Below are 19,091 nucleotides of genomic sequence, written 5' to 3'. Positions count from 1 at the left end.
ACTGCTAAGCACGTCTAGATTGGTCCAACACATCTGAGGTTTTATTACACTCAACATATTAAAATAATGAGAGAATGGACGAAAATGATATTTTATCATAATTTAACAATAGTCAATGTGCAAATATGCCAAGATATCAGATAGAATAATCATATTAAAATATTTAAAATATATTAATGTCATTTTTAAAGAACCCTCGTGACAATGCACGAATAGAGGAAACAATGAAATGGACAAAAATAAAGAAAAACGGGAATGCTGTACAAAGTTACCAAATTATATTATCATGATGCCCAGGCCGTAGCCAACAAATGAATCTTCACCCATGGCTCGATCGCCAGGGCCAAAAGTAAAGTTAGGCAGCCATGATATGTTCAATATACGCAAAATAAAAAACGATAAGTAGAAGGCTGGAGACAGAATAAAAACGACCGGCCAAAACACATCTGAACAAAACGGCCAGACCACTTGACGTCGACGACACACATGGACCGGAAGGGGAAACAAACGCCGACATCAGTGCATGCCTCGTTGACAGACATCTGGGACCGGTTGAATGATTGACAGTACTGTAGTGGTCAGCTGGGCGTTTTGTTATCACAATGATAATTTGTTATGAACGATTGTACAACAGATAAAATAGAAAAAGGGAATGTGCGACTGCATTATTTAGGAAAATTTAATTATGTTATTACTGAATTATATTGTTCAAAATTAGTTTTTATTCACCACGAAATTAATACTATCTAGACAATAACACCGCATTACCAATTGCCGAGCAGTTACACTTAATTATATGATGTTCACAATAACTAATTTAATTTACTAATGTGTTAAATAGTACTATAAATGATAGGTCAATTTTTTACGTCACAATGTACAACAAAAAAATCATTAAAACAATTATGTACGACTAAATGAGTTGAACGTTTTNAAAAAATCATTAAAACAATTATGTGCGACTAAATGAGTTGAACGTTTTTATGCTGTCAATGATTTTCTTGAGCTTTTTGTGTACCTAATTGAATCGTTATTTATAATTTCGAAGTGGAATGACACTGAAACATCATCAAAAGCAAGTAATCTACGAACATCAATACTGAAAGGAGATTTTATTATTTGTTTATTTATTATAAATAAAGTATTTAGTTATGAGTTACTTTGTTTAAAACAACTTCAAAAAAATTAGCAGGTACACAGCATTGTTATAAAAGACACTAGGGTTGTTTCTTTTAAGATACAACAGTACCAAAATTTCAAATTTCAAATTATTTGTCAATTCCTAAAATAGTAATTAGAAAAATAGTAAGTTTTTTTTACGTCAGTAAACATTTCTATAATTTTCGTTTGCGAGGTTCATTAAAAGTGGGACACCACCCAAGAAATCATTCAAAATACACCACTGCAGGTACTCTCTGCTGGGCTAGAATTTCTATGATCGCGTTCTTTTTTTAATGAAGATAAAATTTTTCTTTGGTATGAAGTGAGGTCTGTAATTATCCATATATTTTTCCATTCAGGTAATGATAGCAACAATCTTTTGGTTTTAAGGACTGATTTTACCGCCTCGGTAGATTCAAGCTCAACGCGTATTGGCCTAGATTTATTAGTTTGGTTATCAATTCTAGTTACGGAAGAGGGACGAACCTTCAGATTTAACTTGTTCAATAAATCTTCAATGAATGTTTTATCATTATTTGTCGAAACCAGTGTATTGAAAATTATTATATTTTTAGATTTGGATTTTTTTTCCTTAATTTCACGAATAATATCTATTGGTGCTTTGAATTGGTGAGAAATAGAGTTATTATTTAGTAAGGAGTTTGACCGAAGAGTGTCTAATTCTTTTTTAAGTTCTATATTTTCATTTTTAAATAATAATATATCAGCTGCAAGAGATTCAGTTTTTTCAAGTATTCTTTCAGAGGTTTTTTCTTGAGTGAAAAGTTTTGATTTAATTAATTGAATTTCTGAATGTAAACTTTTGAGAGAGCTCATTATATCATTAATTGAGTAATCGCCTAAATTTTTAGTTTTTGGGTCGGACGATAAAAGATTTTTATTAGGTGGAGACTTCGGCATGATTTGATTAAGATAAAATTTTAATATGAATAAATATCTATTGACTTTTATGACTTTAACTTTAAAACTTTATACTCTTTTGTATTAAAATATTTTTATTTAAAATAATAAAAAATTATAAATATAGTATATTTACTATTATATAATAGTAAATTATAAAATTATCTATTGTTATTAATTTATATTAATTATAATCAAATTGTATCAATGGATTGTTTACTATATATCATTTAATATAAAATAAACCTAAAATTCGAAGGTTAACTATTTTACTTTATATTTACATATAATATATTTTATTTTATACATTGTGTATGTAGTAATACAATTTATTATTTTAAAATTATAAAATGTTTGAATATTTACAAAACCTATAAATTTAGTTTTAAATACCGTAACTGCTAATGAACTAATGAACGCTTAATGAACCGTGGTAGAGCTTGCTTTTATTGAACTAATGAACGATTATTGAACTGTTATCGAGCGTTTTATAGTTGAACCGAGGAACGGTCTTTGAACTCTTACTGAACTTTTGTAGAACTCAGTTCACCCCATATTAAAATCCGTATTCAAATCTCATTTTGAACCGTGCTGTGAACGGGTTTTGAACCGAGTTCAGCACCGTTGTTACTATATTAAATGAAAAATAATAATTAATGAGCAACTAAAAGAGAAAGAGGTAATTTTAATGGGTAGATAACAGAACTATTTTTACCACGGGTCTTAATGCAGGTTATACATTTTCTAATTGTTCTATGTATTACTTACCTAACGCCGACAATCCAAAAGCGTTGATTAATAAGAGCGGTTACCAACCTTGGACCAGAATAACAAGCAAATGAATGCCAATGACGAGCAATAAGAAGTGCCACATGCAATTCTGTAGGTACTAGAATGGGGAACTTCTGCTTATCAGATAAACTAGAATTGCGTAAATGGCCTCCAACACGCACTACACTATAGGAATCTAAAAACGGACATAATTGCATTGAACTGAAGGGTTTTCCTTGATGCAGTTCTTGCACTAGATCATCAAAAAATAATTTCTGAGCCTGCTTCACAATAGCTTATAATGCTTAATTTAATTCTTGAGTAATAACAAAATCTTTACTCATTTCCTTTCAAATGCAACCAATGCCTGATGCGTGTGGTAACTCTGTGCATATTAATGTAAGAAGAATAATGTTTGTACTATTCCTCTGAAATTTCCTTCATACTAACATCCGGATATTCTTCACCAGTGTTTTCAGCCAGGTATGGCACACAATTTACTCCATATGTTACTGTATGAAGGGTATATTCATTCATAGACTCATGAGCGAGCTCCCTCCACAGAATATGTTGGTATATCTTGTACTGATCACGGAACTTTTATTTGTCTATACATCTCTTACAGATGTCTGTGGTAAAGGCTATTTAATGGATACGGAAACCAGATAAAATATCAACGATATCTTGTTGAAGTTAAGGACAGACGAATAATTTATCATTTAGAAAAAGCCCATTCTGATATCTAACAGAAGCATCGAAAACTACTCGCATTTTTACTTCATCGCCTACCATTTTATGTACGGCATGGTGAGGTATGAAGTAATATCCAGGTTCATCTGACCTTGATATATGTCCGAGTTCTTCATACTCTCTCATAATTTTTCTTATAGGCCTCATGTAACAACCTATCACGTTGAAGCTTGCTTTCGAGTTGGTAAAACCGATTTTACACTGATTTTTGAGCCAGAATCAATCAAGGCTCGAATACACTGATACTGTCCAATTACATTCTTTATCGATACCATACAGCGCCAAACAAAATTGAAGGTAATTTTTGACGGCCAAACAACGATACCTGAGCTGTATCAGATGTAGATGGTTGATCCCGATGCAACATGGGATGATAAAACTTAGAACAAATGTTCTAATCAAAACAAAACAAACTCAAACGGAATTTACACACGACATCATAGTGACCATCAATATATAACTCTCGAAACTTAATACAATCCTTTAACGTATTGTGCCAGAACTGTTATGTTGTATTATGTGGCAACACTGTATTTGTTTGTTATAACCTTACAAGAAGCATTACAAGAGGAGTTAGCAGATAAAGATACAGAGGGACGAAGCGAAATAGAAGAACTCAACTATATAAAAAATGAAAGGTACAAGCTGTAAAGTAATTTAAATAATGCAAATCAGTGGAATACCAGGAAACAATTTCACACCAGGAAAAATGAAAATAATGTGAACAATATGAAAAAAGGACATTGCTCGTGTTATGGAAGAAACAATGACATATTCTCACAATGCAGGTACAAGGAGTATTCGTGCAACATATGTAAAAAGGTTAGTCATTTATCTTATGTTTGTAAAAATAAGAAACCAATGAAAAAAAATTATATGTCTGAGGTAAAAGTAAACAATAGCAAAGAAAGTGATGAAAGTATAGATGAGTTAGCCGAAAGTTTTAATAAACTATATCATATTAAAAATATTGACAAGGCAATAAGGAAACGGGTCCCATTAAGATGAGGGTCTTGATGGAAAACAAATTGGTAGAGATGGAACTGGATACAAGAGCTTCAGTTTCCATCATATCTGAAAAAGACTATAACGAAAAAATTAAAAAAATTAAGGTTAAAAACAATGGATTAAAACTTCAATATTATACTAAAGAAACAGTCGAAACATTAGGATATATTAATGTAGAAGTGAAGTATAATAATAGAAATTTCAAAGGTAACTGGTATATTATAAAAGGAACTGGTCCAATGCTAATAGGTAGAGAATGGATACAGAAAATGGGTATTTTACCAGAAAGTCAATCAAATGTAACTAAATTATAAAATATATTTAATGTATCAGGTATTAAATATATTAATATTGAACAACAACTATTTAATAAATAACCAGAGGTATTTACAAACAAATTAGGATTGTACAATGGGAAAAAATAAAGATTTTATTACAAAAAAATTGTGACACCTAAATTTTTACAACATAGAGCTGTATCACTAGCATTAAAGAACAAAATTGAACTTGAATTTGACAGATTGGAAAAAGAAGATATAATCAATAAAGTCAAATATAGTGATTGGGGAACACCAATAGTACCAATAGTTAAACCATCAGGTGATATAAGAATATGTGGAGATTATAAAGTAACTGTAAATCCATATATAAAAGTAGAAAGAGCTCCTGTTCCAATTATAGAGGAGTTAATGGTTGGAATTAAAACGGGAGGGAAGTTAACGATCATAGATCTAAACCAAGCATACTTACAATACAGTTTAGAAGAAAAATCAAAGAAGTTAACGGCCATTAGCACGCACTAAGGTGTTTATGTGTACAACAGAGTTCCATTTGGTATAAATGTATCAGTAAGAATATTTTTAAATAGATTTAGTGAAACGCTTAAACATATTAATAACATCAAAATATATTTTGATGAAATATTAATATTTGGTGATAATGAGCAAGAACATTTGAAAGCCCTAGAGGAAGTATTAACTTTATTAAAGAAGATGAATTTGACAATACGGAAGGAAAAATGTATCTTATTCAAAGAACAAATAAAATTTTTAGGCTATATCATTAACAAAGATGGGTGCAAACAAGGCCCAGCTAAGATCAAAACTATTACTCAAATACCAAATCCAAAAAACAAAAAACATTTGCAAGCTTTTTTTGGATTGATTAACTATTATAGGAAGTTTATACCTAACTTAGCAACCATTCAAGCACCTTTTACCAATTTATTGAGAAAAAATACCAAATTTAATTTTAATAATAATTGTGTAAACGCGTTCAATCAAATCAAAGAAGAGATAACATCAGACAGGGTCCTAAAGCATTTTGATCCAAAACTACCAATTATATTAACGTGTGACGCATCAACTTATGGACTTAGCGCTATATTATCACAAGTCAATGAAAAACAATAAGAGTATCCTATAGCGTTTGCTTCAAGAACTCTTAATATTGCCGAGAAAAATTATAGTCAAATAGATAAAGAAGCGTTAGCAATTATATTTGGTATCCACAAATTTAACAATTTTTTATGGAAATTAATTCACAATAAGATGTGATTGTAAACCGCTAATCAGCATTTTTGGATCTAAAAAAGGAATCCCCTAACAACGACAGCATCGAGACTACAAAGGTATGCTTTATTCTTAACAAATTATGATTACGATATACGGTACACCAAATTTGCAAGCAAAAGTGCTGACGTCTTATCCAGATTGCCACTCAAAGTAGAAAAAGCAAATACACCAGAAATAACATACTTACACCAAATAGATGAAATGAGAATCATGGATGCTGCTTTAGTGAAGACAGAAACAAATAAAGACCCGATATTAAGTAAGGTAAAATACTATATACAATATGGTTGGCCCGAACAAGTGCAAAAAGAATTAGAACCATTTAAACTAAGAAAAGAATTATTAAACTTAGAGCAAGAAATCATTATATGGGGTCACAGAGTAGTAATACCAGAGACACTCAGAGATAAAATCCTAAAAGAACTCCATCAAAATCATTTAGGCATAGTTAAAATGAAGTCTATTTCAAGAAAGCACATATGGTGGCCTGGCATCGATAAAGAAATTGAGAGCATAGCAGGAAAATGTGGAAAATGCATGAATGTAAGATCAATGCCTAAAAAAACATCTCTACATACATGGGAAAGACCTTGGCAGAGGTTACATGTTGATGTTTTAGGACCATTTAAGGGTAATTGTTAAATTATTTCTTAAAAAAATATCTTTTAAAAATGTTAGTCTACAATTAAATCAATTTTTATTTGACTATAAAATTGCAATGCATACTACAACAAAAGAAAGTCTTGCTACATTATTATTTGGAAGGAACCTTCGTAACAGGTTTGATTTAATTAAACCTAATATTCGAAGTACAGTATGGGAAAATTAAGAAAAACAAAAGATCAATAAAACAGTTAGATATTTTAATATTAATGAAAAAGTTCTAGTAAGGAAATATACAGGAGAGAAATGGACAAAAGGAAAAATTATAAAAATATTGGGAAATGTCATGTATCTTGTGGAACTACCAAGTGGTGTTACTTGGAAGAGACATGCCAACCAAATTTAGAAGGTTAAATATGAGATTGAAGAGGAAGATGCAGAAGAAGTAAAAGAAGAAAATATAGCAGAAGAAGTAGAAGAAGAAAAAATAACAAAAGAGGAAACGGTTGAAACTACAAAAGAGCAGAGCACTATAAGAGAAAACAATTCAACAAAAACTATACAAAATCATAGATGTTCAAGTAGACCAAAAAACCTGTTATAAAGATATATTTATAATAATATAATTAAATTTAAAATTTATATGTTTATGTGTTAATTAGTATTTTTATATATATTGTTTTAAGAGAAGATGTGTTATGTTGTATTATGTGGCAACACTGTATTTATTTGTTATAACCTAACCAACTTGGAATACACATTATATTATTATAAATATTGAACTATGTTAAGTTTTATTGTAAATTAAAGTTCTTAATACTAATAAAGAGATACATAACAAGAACAACAATATCACTTGCCCGAGCTAGCCGACTGTTTTACAGTCTTCCTTTGTTGTAGACAAGAATGCAACCCGCTTTTCATGCTGCTGTGCATATTTTTGACCATTAACGTTAGGTAATTTTGTCCACCTTTGAGCTGGTTTACTTGACGTTGGACTGGGTAGACTTGCTGACCCTGCATTCTCCAAAATATTAATTCTAGTTTTAACAAATTTACTTACATCTTCAATCACTGGGTACTCTCGGGTATTATCTGTCTTAAACACTCGTCTACTGTTGGCTGGTAAACACCTGGCTGCAACCAAAAATAATAAAAACTATGCAAATTCTGGAATCTTTATAAGATTTAGAGTAGCAATACCTTCATCGAAGATGGTAAGGAACTTTTTCAATGTATTAACCGCACCACTAATCAATGCCTTTAACATATCAATGATACAGAACGCCAATTTTAGCGATTTATCATATGTTTCAATTAAGATAGACCAGGCTATAGCATAAGTCTCTTCCGCAATTGTAATTACTTTGAGAACTTTAGAAGAATAGCCTTGCAAACAGCTTAAGAGATAATAAAATTTATCGACATCTATAATTAAAAGTCGTTGATGAATAAGTGACTTAAAGCGATCCCCAAAGTCCGGCCAGTTCTTTAACTGTCCCTCAAACTTCGCTATTAAACGTACCATATCCCTGCAGGGGAATCCGCAAGGATTACGGGCCTAACAATCCCGCGGACCCTAGTTATTTCAGTGAGTATTAATGAGAAAAGGTAGGGTCAAGTGGGGTAAATGGAAATGAAATTTACATGTTGTACAACTTTTATTAGATTCATGTAGTAATAATTTTTTTTAATTTTGGTTTAGATAAAAACTATTTAGCTATACACAATATGTGTCTAACATTTCAATCAAACATTAAAATAGTTGATTATTTTAAGAGAAAAAAATAATATAAAATTGCATAAAAAATTTACTGACTATTTTTCATTGACATTTATGTATCCAGGAAATGTGTATATCGTTTTTCTGTTCTTCTTATGTTCAGTTGGTATTGGTAATATTGCAAGAATCATCTCTACTGTAATATCTGACAAGTCATTTTCAACAATATAAAAATCAGTTCCAATTTCATTATTTTTTTCAATCCTTGGACTAAAATACCCCCATCATCTTCATCTACACGTATAACTAAACATACTTACTTAAAATGTTGTTTCTTTCGGTTCCCTCCAATAAAATCTACTAAAAGAAATACTCCAGGTTTTATTTGAGACCAGATTGGTGTATTATATATAACTTCTTCAATGCTTAAATCTAATGAATTGTCATTACAATCATTTTCTGGTGAATAATAAACTACATCATCAATATTATCAACTGATTGTTCCACCACAATATTTTGTGCATCTTCAATAGCCTTTTTAGGTCTCCCACGTTTACTAGGATATTTTATTAGCTTTTTCTTTGAGGTTGCTTCCTCTAATTTTTTTAACACATCTTCATTTGTTAAAACTTCACCATACTTTGTTGCTCTAAGACGAGGAATTCGGTCTTTTGTAACACCAATTGTATTGTTAGTTTTATATTGTAATAATTGATTTGTAAAAATACATATTATATCTTTTGGACTTACTGATATATTATTATTTGACGTTGAAGGTTCTAATGAAATTTGATTTTCTACAACTACAGGTTAAAATGACTTTTCAAAGCATTGATTATTACTATCTTCATATATATGCATATTTAATGAATTATGTTGAATTATATCTGGTAGCTCAATTGTTGAAACTGAAGGATTATTACTGTCTTCATTGGCTTTACATTTTAAGTATTCTTCAAGATCAACTGGGTCAAATTCGTCCACAGGAAACTTTTTTTTGTCAAAAGGAAACAAACCAGTTGTAGAAAATCCATTTATAATATTGCTAGGGTTCATTGCATTAGTCCACAGTATGCCTAACATCTTTGAAAACATACCTTTAGTTAAACGGCCAGCTCCTTTACCTACCATATCTTTTCCAAACTGTATTAAAAGTCTGTTCCAGGCAATTTTTAGAGGTCCAAACACACATTTGTCTAAAGGTTGTAAGCGATCGGTTAAATGACTTGGAAATCTGACTAACATTATATTATTTTGAATTGGAAGATAAACTATGCGCAAACTTGAATGTGAACAATGCCCATCAAACAGCAGTACAACTTTCTGTTGTTCCATATTTCTTTATTTGCGTAAACCATTGATATACTCTACAAACATAGTATTTAACCAGTTATAAAAAAGTGTCTCTTCCATCCACCCATTATTTGAAACTGCATATAAAGTACCGGGATAGGATTTTTCTGATGTCCATCAAGGACCTGTACTCCTTTTCCTTTGAATATAATAAAAGGTAGTAAATATTTTCCATTTGCAGCACAGCAAGCTAACACAGAAATTAATTTTCTCCCAGATCCACCTGAAATACGATTTAATGCAATACCTTTTTGTCCAATAGCTTTAAGTTTTGATGTATTATATTAGGTTTCCTTGCATATTTCCTAAGTTTTTGTAATTGTTCTGGTTTTTTAAAGCTCAGGCTTGGGTGACGTTTCATAAATGAATAGTACCAATCACATCCGGAGGTGTTATTTTTAAACGGGGTAGAAATATTATTAATAACAACATATTCTCTTACAAGTTCTTTCAACTCGGCTTTGTCACATGGTTGTCCTATTTATGCCCGAGCAATTAAACATATTTCAATGTCATTTTCAACATTCATTGGTAAAGTTGGTAAACGTCCATTTTTAGTATATTTCATTGCAGTTTGACGCCCTTTTATTCTATTACAAATTACAGTAATTGGAATATTATATTCCTCTGATACTTGTTTGTATGTCTTATTTCCTTTTTTTATGGTAGCAACGGCTTTTTCGACATCTTCTACAGTATATTTTGGTCCTGGTGTTTTTTTTTTTATATAATTGCGCACCCTGAAATTGAAAAAAAAGATTTTGAAAACCATAAAATTTCAAATTATATTTGTTATTAATATTTCCATTTACCCCAAAACCAAATTTCCATTTAACCCAATTGATTTTTATTTTGTATTTTACAAAAAAATTATAAATCCATAGAAAAAGTGATATTAAACTAGTTTTAGGACCATATAGTAAATAAGTAAATATAAAATGACGATATAGTTCAAACTGTACTGTTCTACTTACATTTTTGATGAAGATGCACTTCTCAAAAGCCGTTGAGCAGAAAACATAAACTAAAATAATCATAGACACTTTTTCGAGTAATAACTATTTGTACATAACCCTAAATTTTCCATGTTTTTATCATTGCACACTGTTATACCTTATGTGTACTGTGGTTACAATGATACCAAATTTTATAATCACTAATAATTTAATTTAAATAATATTTTTTTCCTTTTGCTCCAATTTCCATTTACCCCACTTGACCCTATCCCGAAAAGATACATTAATATAATAGATAATATGTATGATGGCACTAGTACCAAGGTAAAAAGCGTAATAGGAGTAACAGAAGGTTTTCGGATAAGAGTAGGAGTGTTCCAAGGTTTTGCTTTAAGCCCTTACTTATTCTCTATAGCGATGGATGAAATTACTAGAAAAATACTAGGAGAGGAGCTGTCATGTATTTATTTGCTGACAATATAGTGTTAATAGGGAGAAAATTAATCAAAGACTAGAGGTGTGGAGATCAGCTATTGAAGAAAAGTGTTTAATAATAAGTAGAAGTAAGACAGAGTTTATAGAGTACGAGTTTGACAAAGGAGAACACGAGGTAGTTGAAATGAGTAGTGACTATAGGAGAGTACGTGATTGGAGAGGTGGAAAGTTTTAAATATTTAGGGTCAGTTGTGCGAAGGAGTGGTGGTATTGACGAGGATTTAGGACACAGAATTAAGTGCGGGTAGTTGAAGTGGAAAGAAGCGTCTGGCGTCTTATGCGATAAAAGAAATCCAATGAGGCTGAAAGGTACATTCCACAAGACTGTAGTGAGACCAGCTATGATGTATGGTTCAGAGTGTTGGGCGGATGATAAGAAAGTAGAACAGAGAATGAGTGTCGCAGAGATGAGAATGCTTAGATGGATGAGTGGAGTGACTAGAGAAGATCAGGAACGATAGGGATAATGATAAGGATAAGGAACGTGCATATAAGAGATAGTATAGGTGTAGCGTCAATCGTGGATAAGATGAGAGGAAATAGACTTGGATGGTTAGGTCATGTTATGAGAAAAGAAGAATCGGAAGCAGTAAGAATAGTTATAGAAATGAATTTTGAAGGAAGAAGAGGTAGAGAAAGACCAAAAAAGAGATGGAGGGATGATATTGAATACGATATGAGGACAGCTGATGTGAGCGTAGATGATGTAGGAGATCGTGTCAAGTAGAAGTTTAGGATAAGGGTGGCCGACCCCAAGTAGTTGGGATTAAGGCGAGGAAGAAGAAGAAGAAGATATTATGAACATAAACTTAGCATGAAATTAATAATCAACAATTTGTATTGTAATATTCTTTTTCTCGTCCAGCTTTTAGTCCATTTAGGACCTCCGCTGCCTCAACCACACCTCTCCACCTATTCTGTCTTCGCTATCATCAATCCTTATTTCTTCTGAAATTTCCCGGAGATCCGTTTTCACTCTGTCCGCCCATTTCTGTCTTGGTCGACCCTTGGGTATTTTACCGTTTATTCTTCCAGTAAACGGTTTTTTTGCCATGCCTTCCGATCTCGAAATATGACCCGTCCATTCTAACTTTTTACTTTTTAGAAACGAACTAATAATGGTCTTTTTAAACATTTGTTACAATTCTTGATTAGTTCTTCTTCTATATTTTCCACTTTCCATTACAGGTCCATACATTCGACGTAGTACTTTTCTTTCAAAAACATTTATCTTCTCCTCATCTCCCTTAGTCACTGACCAGGTTTCACAGCCATACGTCAAAACCAGTCGTAAAAAGCTGTAGTATATATATGCTTTAGACTTCCTGGACAGTATTTGGATTTAAATAATTTCGAAAGTGCATAATATTCCTGGTTCCCTGATGTAATACTCAATTTAATTTCATTGTGCATATTGTTTCGGCTGTTTATATTAGTTCCTAAGTACCTAAAATCTATTACTTGTTGGAAGACATATCCATCCACTAGCAAATCAGCTTGTGCTCTCGCTTCTCTTGATACCACTAGGTTCTTAGTCTTTTCTTGATTAACTTTTAATCCAATCGGTTGCGGTGCTTTTATTAGGTCTGCGGTCCTCCTTTCCACTTCATTTCGGAGAATACCAATTATAACAATATCCTTGGCGTATAGTAAATGTTCTGTACCAGAATTTTCATACTTTGCCTAGCGGGAAGAGATCTAATTACATTTTCTAACGCGCAGATTTAAGAGTACGGGAGAATGCTCATATGCCTGTTTTAGTCCAACTCTAACTTCAAAACTTTCTGATAGTTTATTCGCAAATTTTACTTTACAGTATGTTTCAGTATTGCACTCTTTTATCAGCTGGATTAATTTGGTTGGTATACCAAATTCTTCCAGTACTGTCCATAATTTTTCCCTTCTAATACTGTCGTGCGCCTATTTAAAGTCCACGAAGCAAAGGTGCACTACTCTACCATACTCCTAGTACTTTTCTAACAATTGTCTAATAAAAATGGGGCAAGTCGTAGATTTCCCTCTCATAAAGCCGCTTTGGTAGTTTCCAATTATATCGTTAGAATATACTTTCAGCTTTCGCAGAATTTTATAACAGGTGTCTAAAAGTGAAATTCGTCTATAGTTGTTTTCATCGGGTTTCCTTTTTTATATATCGGACATATGAACGCTGTTTTCGAATCATTCGCGACTTTTCCACTTTTCCATATTTCTTTGATCAAAATCCATATCTTCAATGTTAACTGCTTTAATTAGTTCAACATTGATATTGTCTGCCGGCGCCTTATTGTCTTTTACTGATTTAATTATCCATGTTACTTCTTCATATTCTGGTTCTGGTAGATCTGGCTGCACAGAGTAATGAGTAGTATGTTCTTGATCTTCCTCCGGGTTTGCCATCCTCGTTAGTGCAACTGAGTAATTCTTCGAAATGATTCCAGAATTGTTCAACTATATTTGATTCCTCTGTAATCAAGAAACCATGGACATCTTTAACTATGCAAGTTTCGGCTTTAAATCCCTCCTTGAAAGAATTACATTTCCCGAAAAAAAATCCTAGGATTCCTCCTATATTCTTCTATGCTTCTTATTTTTTTTTCATATTCTTTCTTTACTCTTCTTATTTTCTTACTTGCTATTTTTCGGAGTTCCTGATATTCTTTCATATTCTCAGCCGTTGGGTTCTGAATTATTTCTTGTCTAGCTTTACTTCGCTTTTCTGTAATGTCTCTACAGTCGTCATCAATCCATGCATTCACTCTATCTTGTAATTCTTTTTTAAACAAAGCAGCCACTTAATTAACCGCTTCCTTGATGACCATCCACCCTTTTACAGTAACAGGCTCCGTATCCGGTTTGTGTGATTCTAGGATATTGTTTATATTAAAAAAACTTATAGAATTAAACAATTTTTGAATTAGTACAATGAAATAATAAAAATAATATAACACACACTTCACTTTCACTCAATATTTAAACAGTTTAAACTCAACTATTTAACTTCAAAAATTGTTATTAAAAAGTCATTTTCTTAATTTTTTTTTTTTTTTTTTACGATTTATCTATTTTTCAAAAAGGTCTGACACAACTCGAAATCGATGATTTTTACACCAAAATATTTTGCCTATCTTTGGGGCAGTTAGAATATAATATATTGAAGTTAATATATAGAAGAAAAGCCGTTGGAACAAACATTTTGTTAAACTAGTAGTTTTTAAAGTATTGAACTCCCCTGTTTAAGAAGATATAATCAAATTGTAAAATAATATATCGGTTGAAAGGAGTAAATATAAAGAATTTGAAAAATTCTTTGAATAGATATATATATATATATATATATATATATATATATTAATAAATAAATAAATAAATAGCTAAATGGATATCAGGTATAAATATAAAAATAAATATAAATGTGAATAAGGATAAGTATGTTAACAGCAAGTAATTAATTAACAAAATAAAACAAAAACGTAACAAGGTAACTACAGCTATATTAAGTGTTTAAAGGGATTTCGAATAAAATATTACTCAGGTAATATATATGTTATATAAAGGCGTCTTCACAAACGTAGGTTATTTATCCATGCTATTGCATCCTCTTCAGCTTTGTGTAGTCTTGTTATACCACCGTTGAACTTAGTCTTAGGGCACTCTTCATTGATATGTTGAATAGTTTGTTCTGCTCCGCACTCACACAAGGGAGGATTGGTCATATTCCATTTGTATAGGTGACTTTTACTTCTACCCTGATTAGACCTAGCTCTGTTTAAAGTTGTCCACATGTGTCGGGGCAGATTGAATCCCGGAACACTCATCATTGTATCTGTAATCAATGTTAAATTTTGCACTCCTGAATCTTTCCAACGATTTTTCCACATTTTGGGTATTGATTCTTTCGGGAATTTGTCGCGGTCGCATCGCATTTCCGGTGTTACCGCCGGATGGCGATCGCGGCGCTCCCTCTTCACGTCCGACAAGTCGCGCTATTCGCGGTGGCCGACGGGCGGTGAGAACCGGTCGCTCGGCGCTGGACAAAAAATTAGAGATTGATTAATTCAATAATTGTCTTTCCATATGTCACATTGACTAATAATATTGATTAAAATATATTGTATTGCTGTTAATAATAGTGTTATTACTAGTATCAATAAAAATACTTAGTGGTTATTAATTAAGAGTCGTATAAGGAATTTTTTTATTTTGCATACTCGGAAGTTATTAAGGTAAGTGCTAAATAATTACAGCAATTATTATTTGTAGCACCCTTAATAAAATATTTGCAAAATAAGGAACTTACAGCTTCTATTGACTTAATCTTTAAAGGGCCCAAGTTAAGATAAGTCTTAAACTTTTGGGGTAGTTAAGTGAATAAGTAAGTAATTCCAGGTAATATTAAGTATAGCCCATAAACGTGGTTTGAGCAAAAATAAATTAGGCAAACCCACACTTCCCGTACACGTTATCAGTGCATCGCTATCTCTCATACGCCTACTTGCATTCTATTATTAGTTATATCACCACTCATTATGTCAGGTAAGACCATACTTGAGTTAACAATAAGAGAATTGCAAGGGGAGCTTACGCGACGGGGACTCGCAACTGGGGGCTTCAAGGCTGACCTTATGGTTCGGCTGAAAGACTATATCTTACAGGAGGAGGGGACAAACGCGGCGAATCTAAGATTTCATCCCGACGCACTGAGTAATCCTCCCCCCCAGGACGAACATATCTCTAACGGAAGGCCCGGACAATCGGATGACGNCCCCCCAGGACGAACATATCCCTAACGGGAGGCCCGGGCAACCGGATGACACGGAAGAGGATAGGCGCTCCGAAGATGACCGTGACAGTTGGTCACTGTCATATGACACATATATGCTATTATGTGGGTACGTCGAGGACAACGCCAAGCGGAACGAGGAACTGGAAGCAACAGTCGCCCAGCAACGCGAACACATCGCCCAGCTCGAAGCAAAGTTGGACAACTTGATCAAGCAGGTCAACTTGTCCAACTATGATGAACAGGGGGTCACAAGTACTACGAACCAGGGAACCGTCCCTCAATCCGGCTCGGTACAGCAAATTCCGACGGATAGGACGGGAGAATCATGGTTCCAGACGGGAGAAAACCGTCGTACGGGTACGCAGAGCGATTTTGACAGGACAAGTCAAAATCCCTCTCCCCCCCACCCACCCGAGGCACCGACGAACTTTATGTTTTCCGGTGGATTTTCACAGCTAAGGAATGAGCCTGCTGAAAATAAGGATTTCTCCGGTGGAAACATCGTTCCGTCCCGGGAAAACCCATCGATTTCCCGTTTGAGTCAGCTGGAACCAATTTACTCCGGTCAAAATGACAATTTCTCCGGAAAAAATTTACGATTCTCTGATGCAAACCGTGAATCAACCAGAATCCACGGTGAAAGTGTCCAGAAAAGTCACCTTTACGCTAAGGAAAAGACTCAGAATAGGAGAAAAGTGACTTTATCCGAAAGGCTCCCCAACGGCCCGCATACNATTTATCAGAAAGGCGCCCCAACGGCCCGCATACCTCATAGCTATGCGAGTCGCCTTGGATGAGGCGGCTTCTACCCCGTGGAAAGCCATAGGAAAATGGAGGTAGGCCGAGGCTACTCATCATGTAATAGCCTAGACCCGGACAAGCAGGAAGAAGGAAGAGGCGAAAGGAATGTGGACTGGGTCTAAGGGACCCAANGAATGTGGACTGGGCCTAAGGGACCCATTCCGGGGAGACGAGGAGGCTCCCGTGTTGCGGGGGGACGGCGATATTCACCCGACACCCACCCGCCCGAAAACCCTATTCGACCTGTTGAACGTATGCCAATTCAGCAGGGTACCGCGGAGGACTGACCTTACAAGTCCACCCAAGAGGTAACGGCTTAGCCCAAGAGCCTTAAGACTCTCTAACGAGCTAGGTAGCCATACCCCTCGCCAAGTAATGGTCGCGACGACTGTATGCACATCAGTCGATTGGTGTCTCGCCATGATTTCGGACTTTAAATCAAGGCGGCTGGCGTACTTTCGTACTTTCTCTTCGTGCCAGTCTTTGATGTTGGTGGCCGAAACAACCTGTACATCCAGGATAACGGATCTCGTACCTCTTGTCTCGTCCGCAATAGTTGCGACGAGGTCCGGCTTGAGATTACCATCCCTTAAGACGTAGAGGTGCTCACGCTCTACTCGAAACCCTTTTTCGGTAAGCGCTTCAGCTATGCGCTTCACGACGTGGTCGTGTCGGAGAATTCTTCCCCATGAGTTCTTGGGCACACTTGGACGATGTGTGCAAGGGTCTTCGAAGGCACAGCACAACCCCGGCATGACACCGGAATGTTGCGCCCCCGTCCAACGCGCTTGCGGCTGGGTAGGGCATTAATCCTAATCTTGGCGTACTGCTTAAAGTCGCGGCCAGTTATACCATCTGGCCTGCGCATATACGCCGTAGATTCCCAGCTACCAGGACAAAGCTTAAGGTCAGCTCCATCCACTGAACTATGGAGTAATTCATGATGACTAGTCATCGCTGCGATCCTATCAACACGGCGCCTTAGGTTTGCTAATACACCCGTCCCAAAGAGACGGAATGCTTCACGCACCGCCGGTACCTGTGACTGCTCGAGCTTAGTCAACCTAGCGAACCGATTTTTCGGGAAAGTGTCCAGAAAAGTCACCTTTACGCTAAGGAAAAGACTCAGAATAGGAGAAAAGTGACTTTTAACGAGTCTTCGCTACTTTCGCCAGACAGTCTGTCTTTAGCACGATCTTCTCTGCCGGAGTTTTNGCACGAGCTTCTCTGCCGGAGTTTGCCGGCAAACGACAGGAAGATCCGACTACATTTATATCGGAGGCTGAAGCGGTCCTTGATGAGGCTAGATTACCATTTAACAAATGGGTACAAGTTCTAGCACCTTAACTCAAGGCGGAGGCCGGAACATGGTGGGGAACCATACGCTATATGAACCCAACTTGGCATATGTTCCGACAACAGTTTATGCGAAGGTTCAATAGTGAGTCTATCCGGACACAAATTCGCAACGACTTCCACAATGGAACTCAGGGAGAGAACCAGTCGTTAGGCGAGTTTATTATGTGGAAGTGCCAGCTAGCCCGCCGACTAGACTCTAGGCTTACGGACTACGAGCTAGTCGATCTTATCGTGGCGCTGATGAACAGAGACTATCGGATACACGCGCGTGTTAGGCGACCGAAGTCAATAGACGATCTGTTTGAACTGGCTAACGATCTGGATAGTGAAGACTTCTCACGGCAACGGCAAACCAAAGAAAAGAGGTTTTCGCCTGGTGGGTACGGCCCTAGATGGCCTAATAAAGAACCACCGCCGAGTTCAAACGGTAATCTGCCGGAGAAGAAGCCTGATAAAGCGGCTAGATGCAAAAACTGCAATCGGTGGTGAGCGAACTGCCCGGACAAAAACCGGAAGGATTCGGGAAACGGGAAGAGTTCCGGTCGATCCACGGAAAATCGCCCGGACAGAAAGTGTTAAAACCCGAAAACCGCCGAAAAAAAAGTCCCAAAGCCCGAAGTTCTGCTCAAGAACACATAAAGGGATCGGAGGGACAAACCAAAATGCAGTTTGCCGCAATTGGATCCGAAGGAAAGGATAATTTTCGGGAGAAAACCGAAAAGGGAGAAGTTTCGGAAATACTGGAATGTAGCTCAACGCGTCCTGACTAAGGAACATTAGCAGCACATTCCGAGGACCATTTACCGAACAAAATCCCGGAAGACCTGGAACA

General features: G+C 35.0%; 1 protein-coding gene and 1 pseudogene across 1 annotated transcript; one reads left to right on the top strand and one right to left on the bottom strand.

Annotated features, from left to right (window-relative positions):
- The first annotated feature begins 556 nt into the window (after nucleotides 1–556).
- LOC126907892 (uncharacterized) lies at nucleotides 557–5,036 on the top strand (annotated as a pseudogene).
- A 2,555-nt stretch (nucleotides 5,037–7,591) lies between these two features.
- On the bottom strand, nucleotides 7,592–8,132 carry LOC126907893 (uncharacterized). Its single transcript, XM_050689551.1, has 2 exons — nucleotides 7,992–8,132; nucleotides 7,592–7,925 (listed from the first exon to the last, which is right to left on the bottom strand). Exons 1-2 carry the CDS (start codon nucleotides 8,056–8,058, stop codon nucleotides 7,654–7,656), a joined length of 339 nt encoding a protein of 112 aa, XP_050545508.1. The 5' UTR covers nucleotides 8,059–8,132; the 3' UTR covers nucleotides 7,592–7,653.
- Between the last annotated feature and the right edge of the window lie 10,959 nt (nucleotides 8,133–19,091).

The sequence above is a fragment of the Daktulosphaira vitifoliae genome, unplaced genomic scaffold (genome assembly GCF_025091365.1).
Source record: "Daktulosphaira vitifoliae isolate Bord-2020 unplaced genomic scaffold, ASM2509136v1 Scaffold_5, whole genome shotgun sequence".
NCBI lineage: Eukaryota > Metazoa > Arthropoda > Insecta > Hemiptera > Phylloxeridae > Daktulosphaira > Daktulosphaira vitifoliae.
This window is presented reverse-complemented; position numbering and strand designations above follow the sequence as displayed.

Coding starts and splice junctions, on each gene's coding strand:
- LOC126907893 (XM_050689551.1), bottom strand. CDS start 8,058: ATGTTAAAGGCATTGATTAGTGGTGCGGTTAATACATTGAAAAAGTTC. Junction 7,926..7,991: donor CCTTACCATCTTCGATGAAG/GTATTGCTACTC, acceptor TTTTGGTTGCAG/CCAGGTGTTTACCAGCCAAC.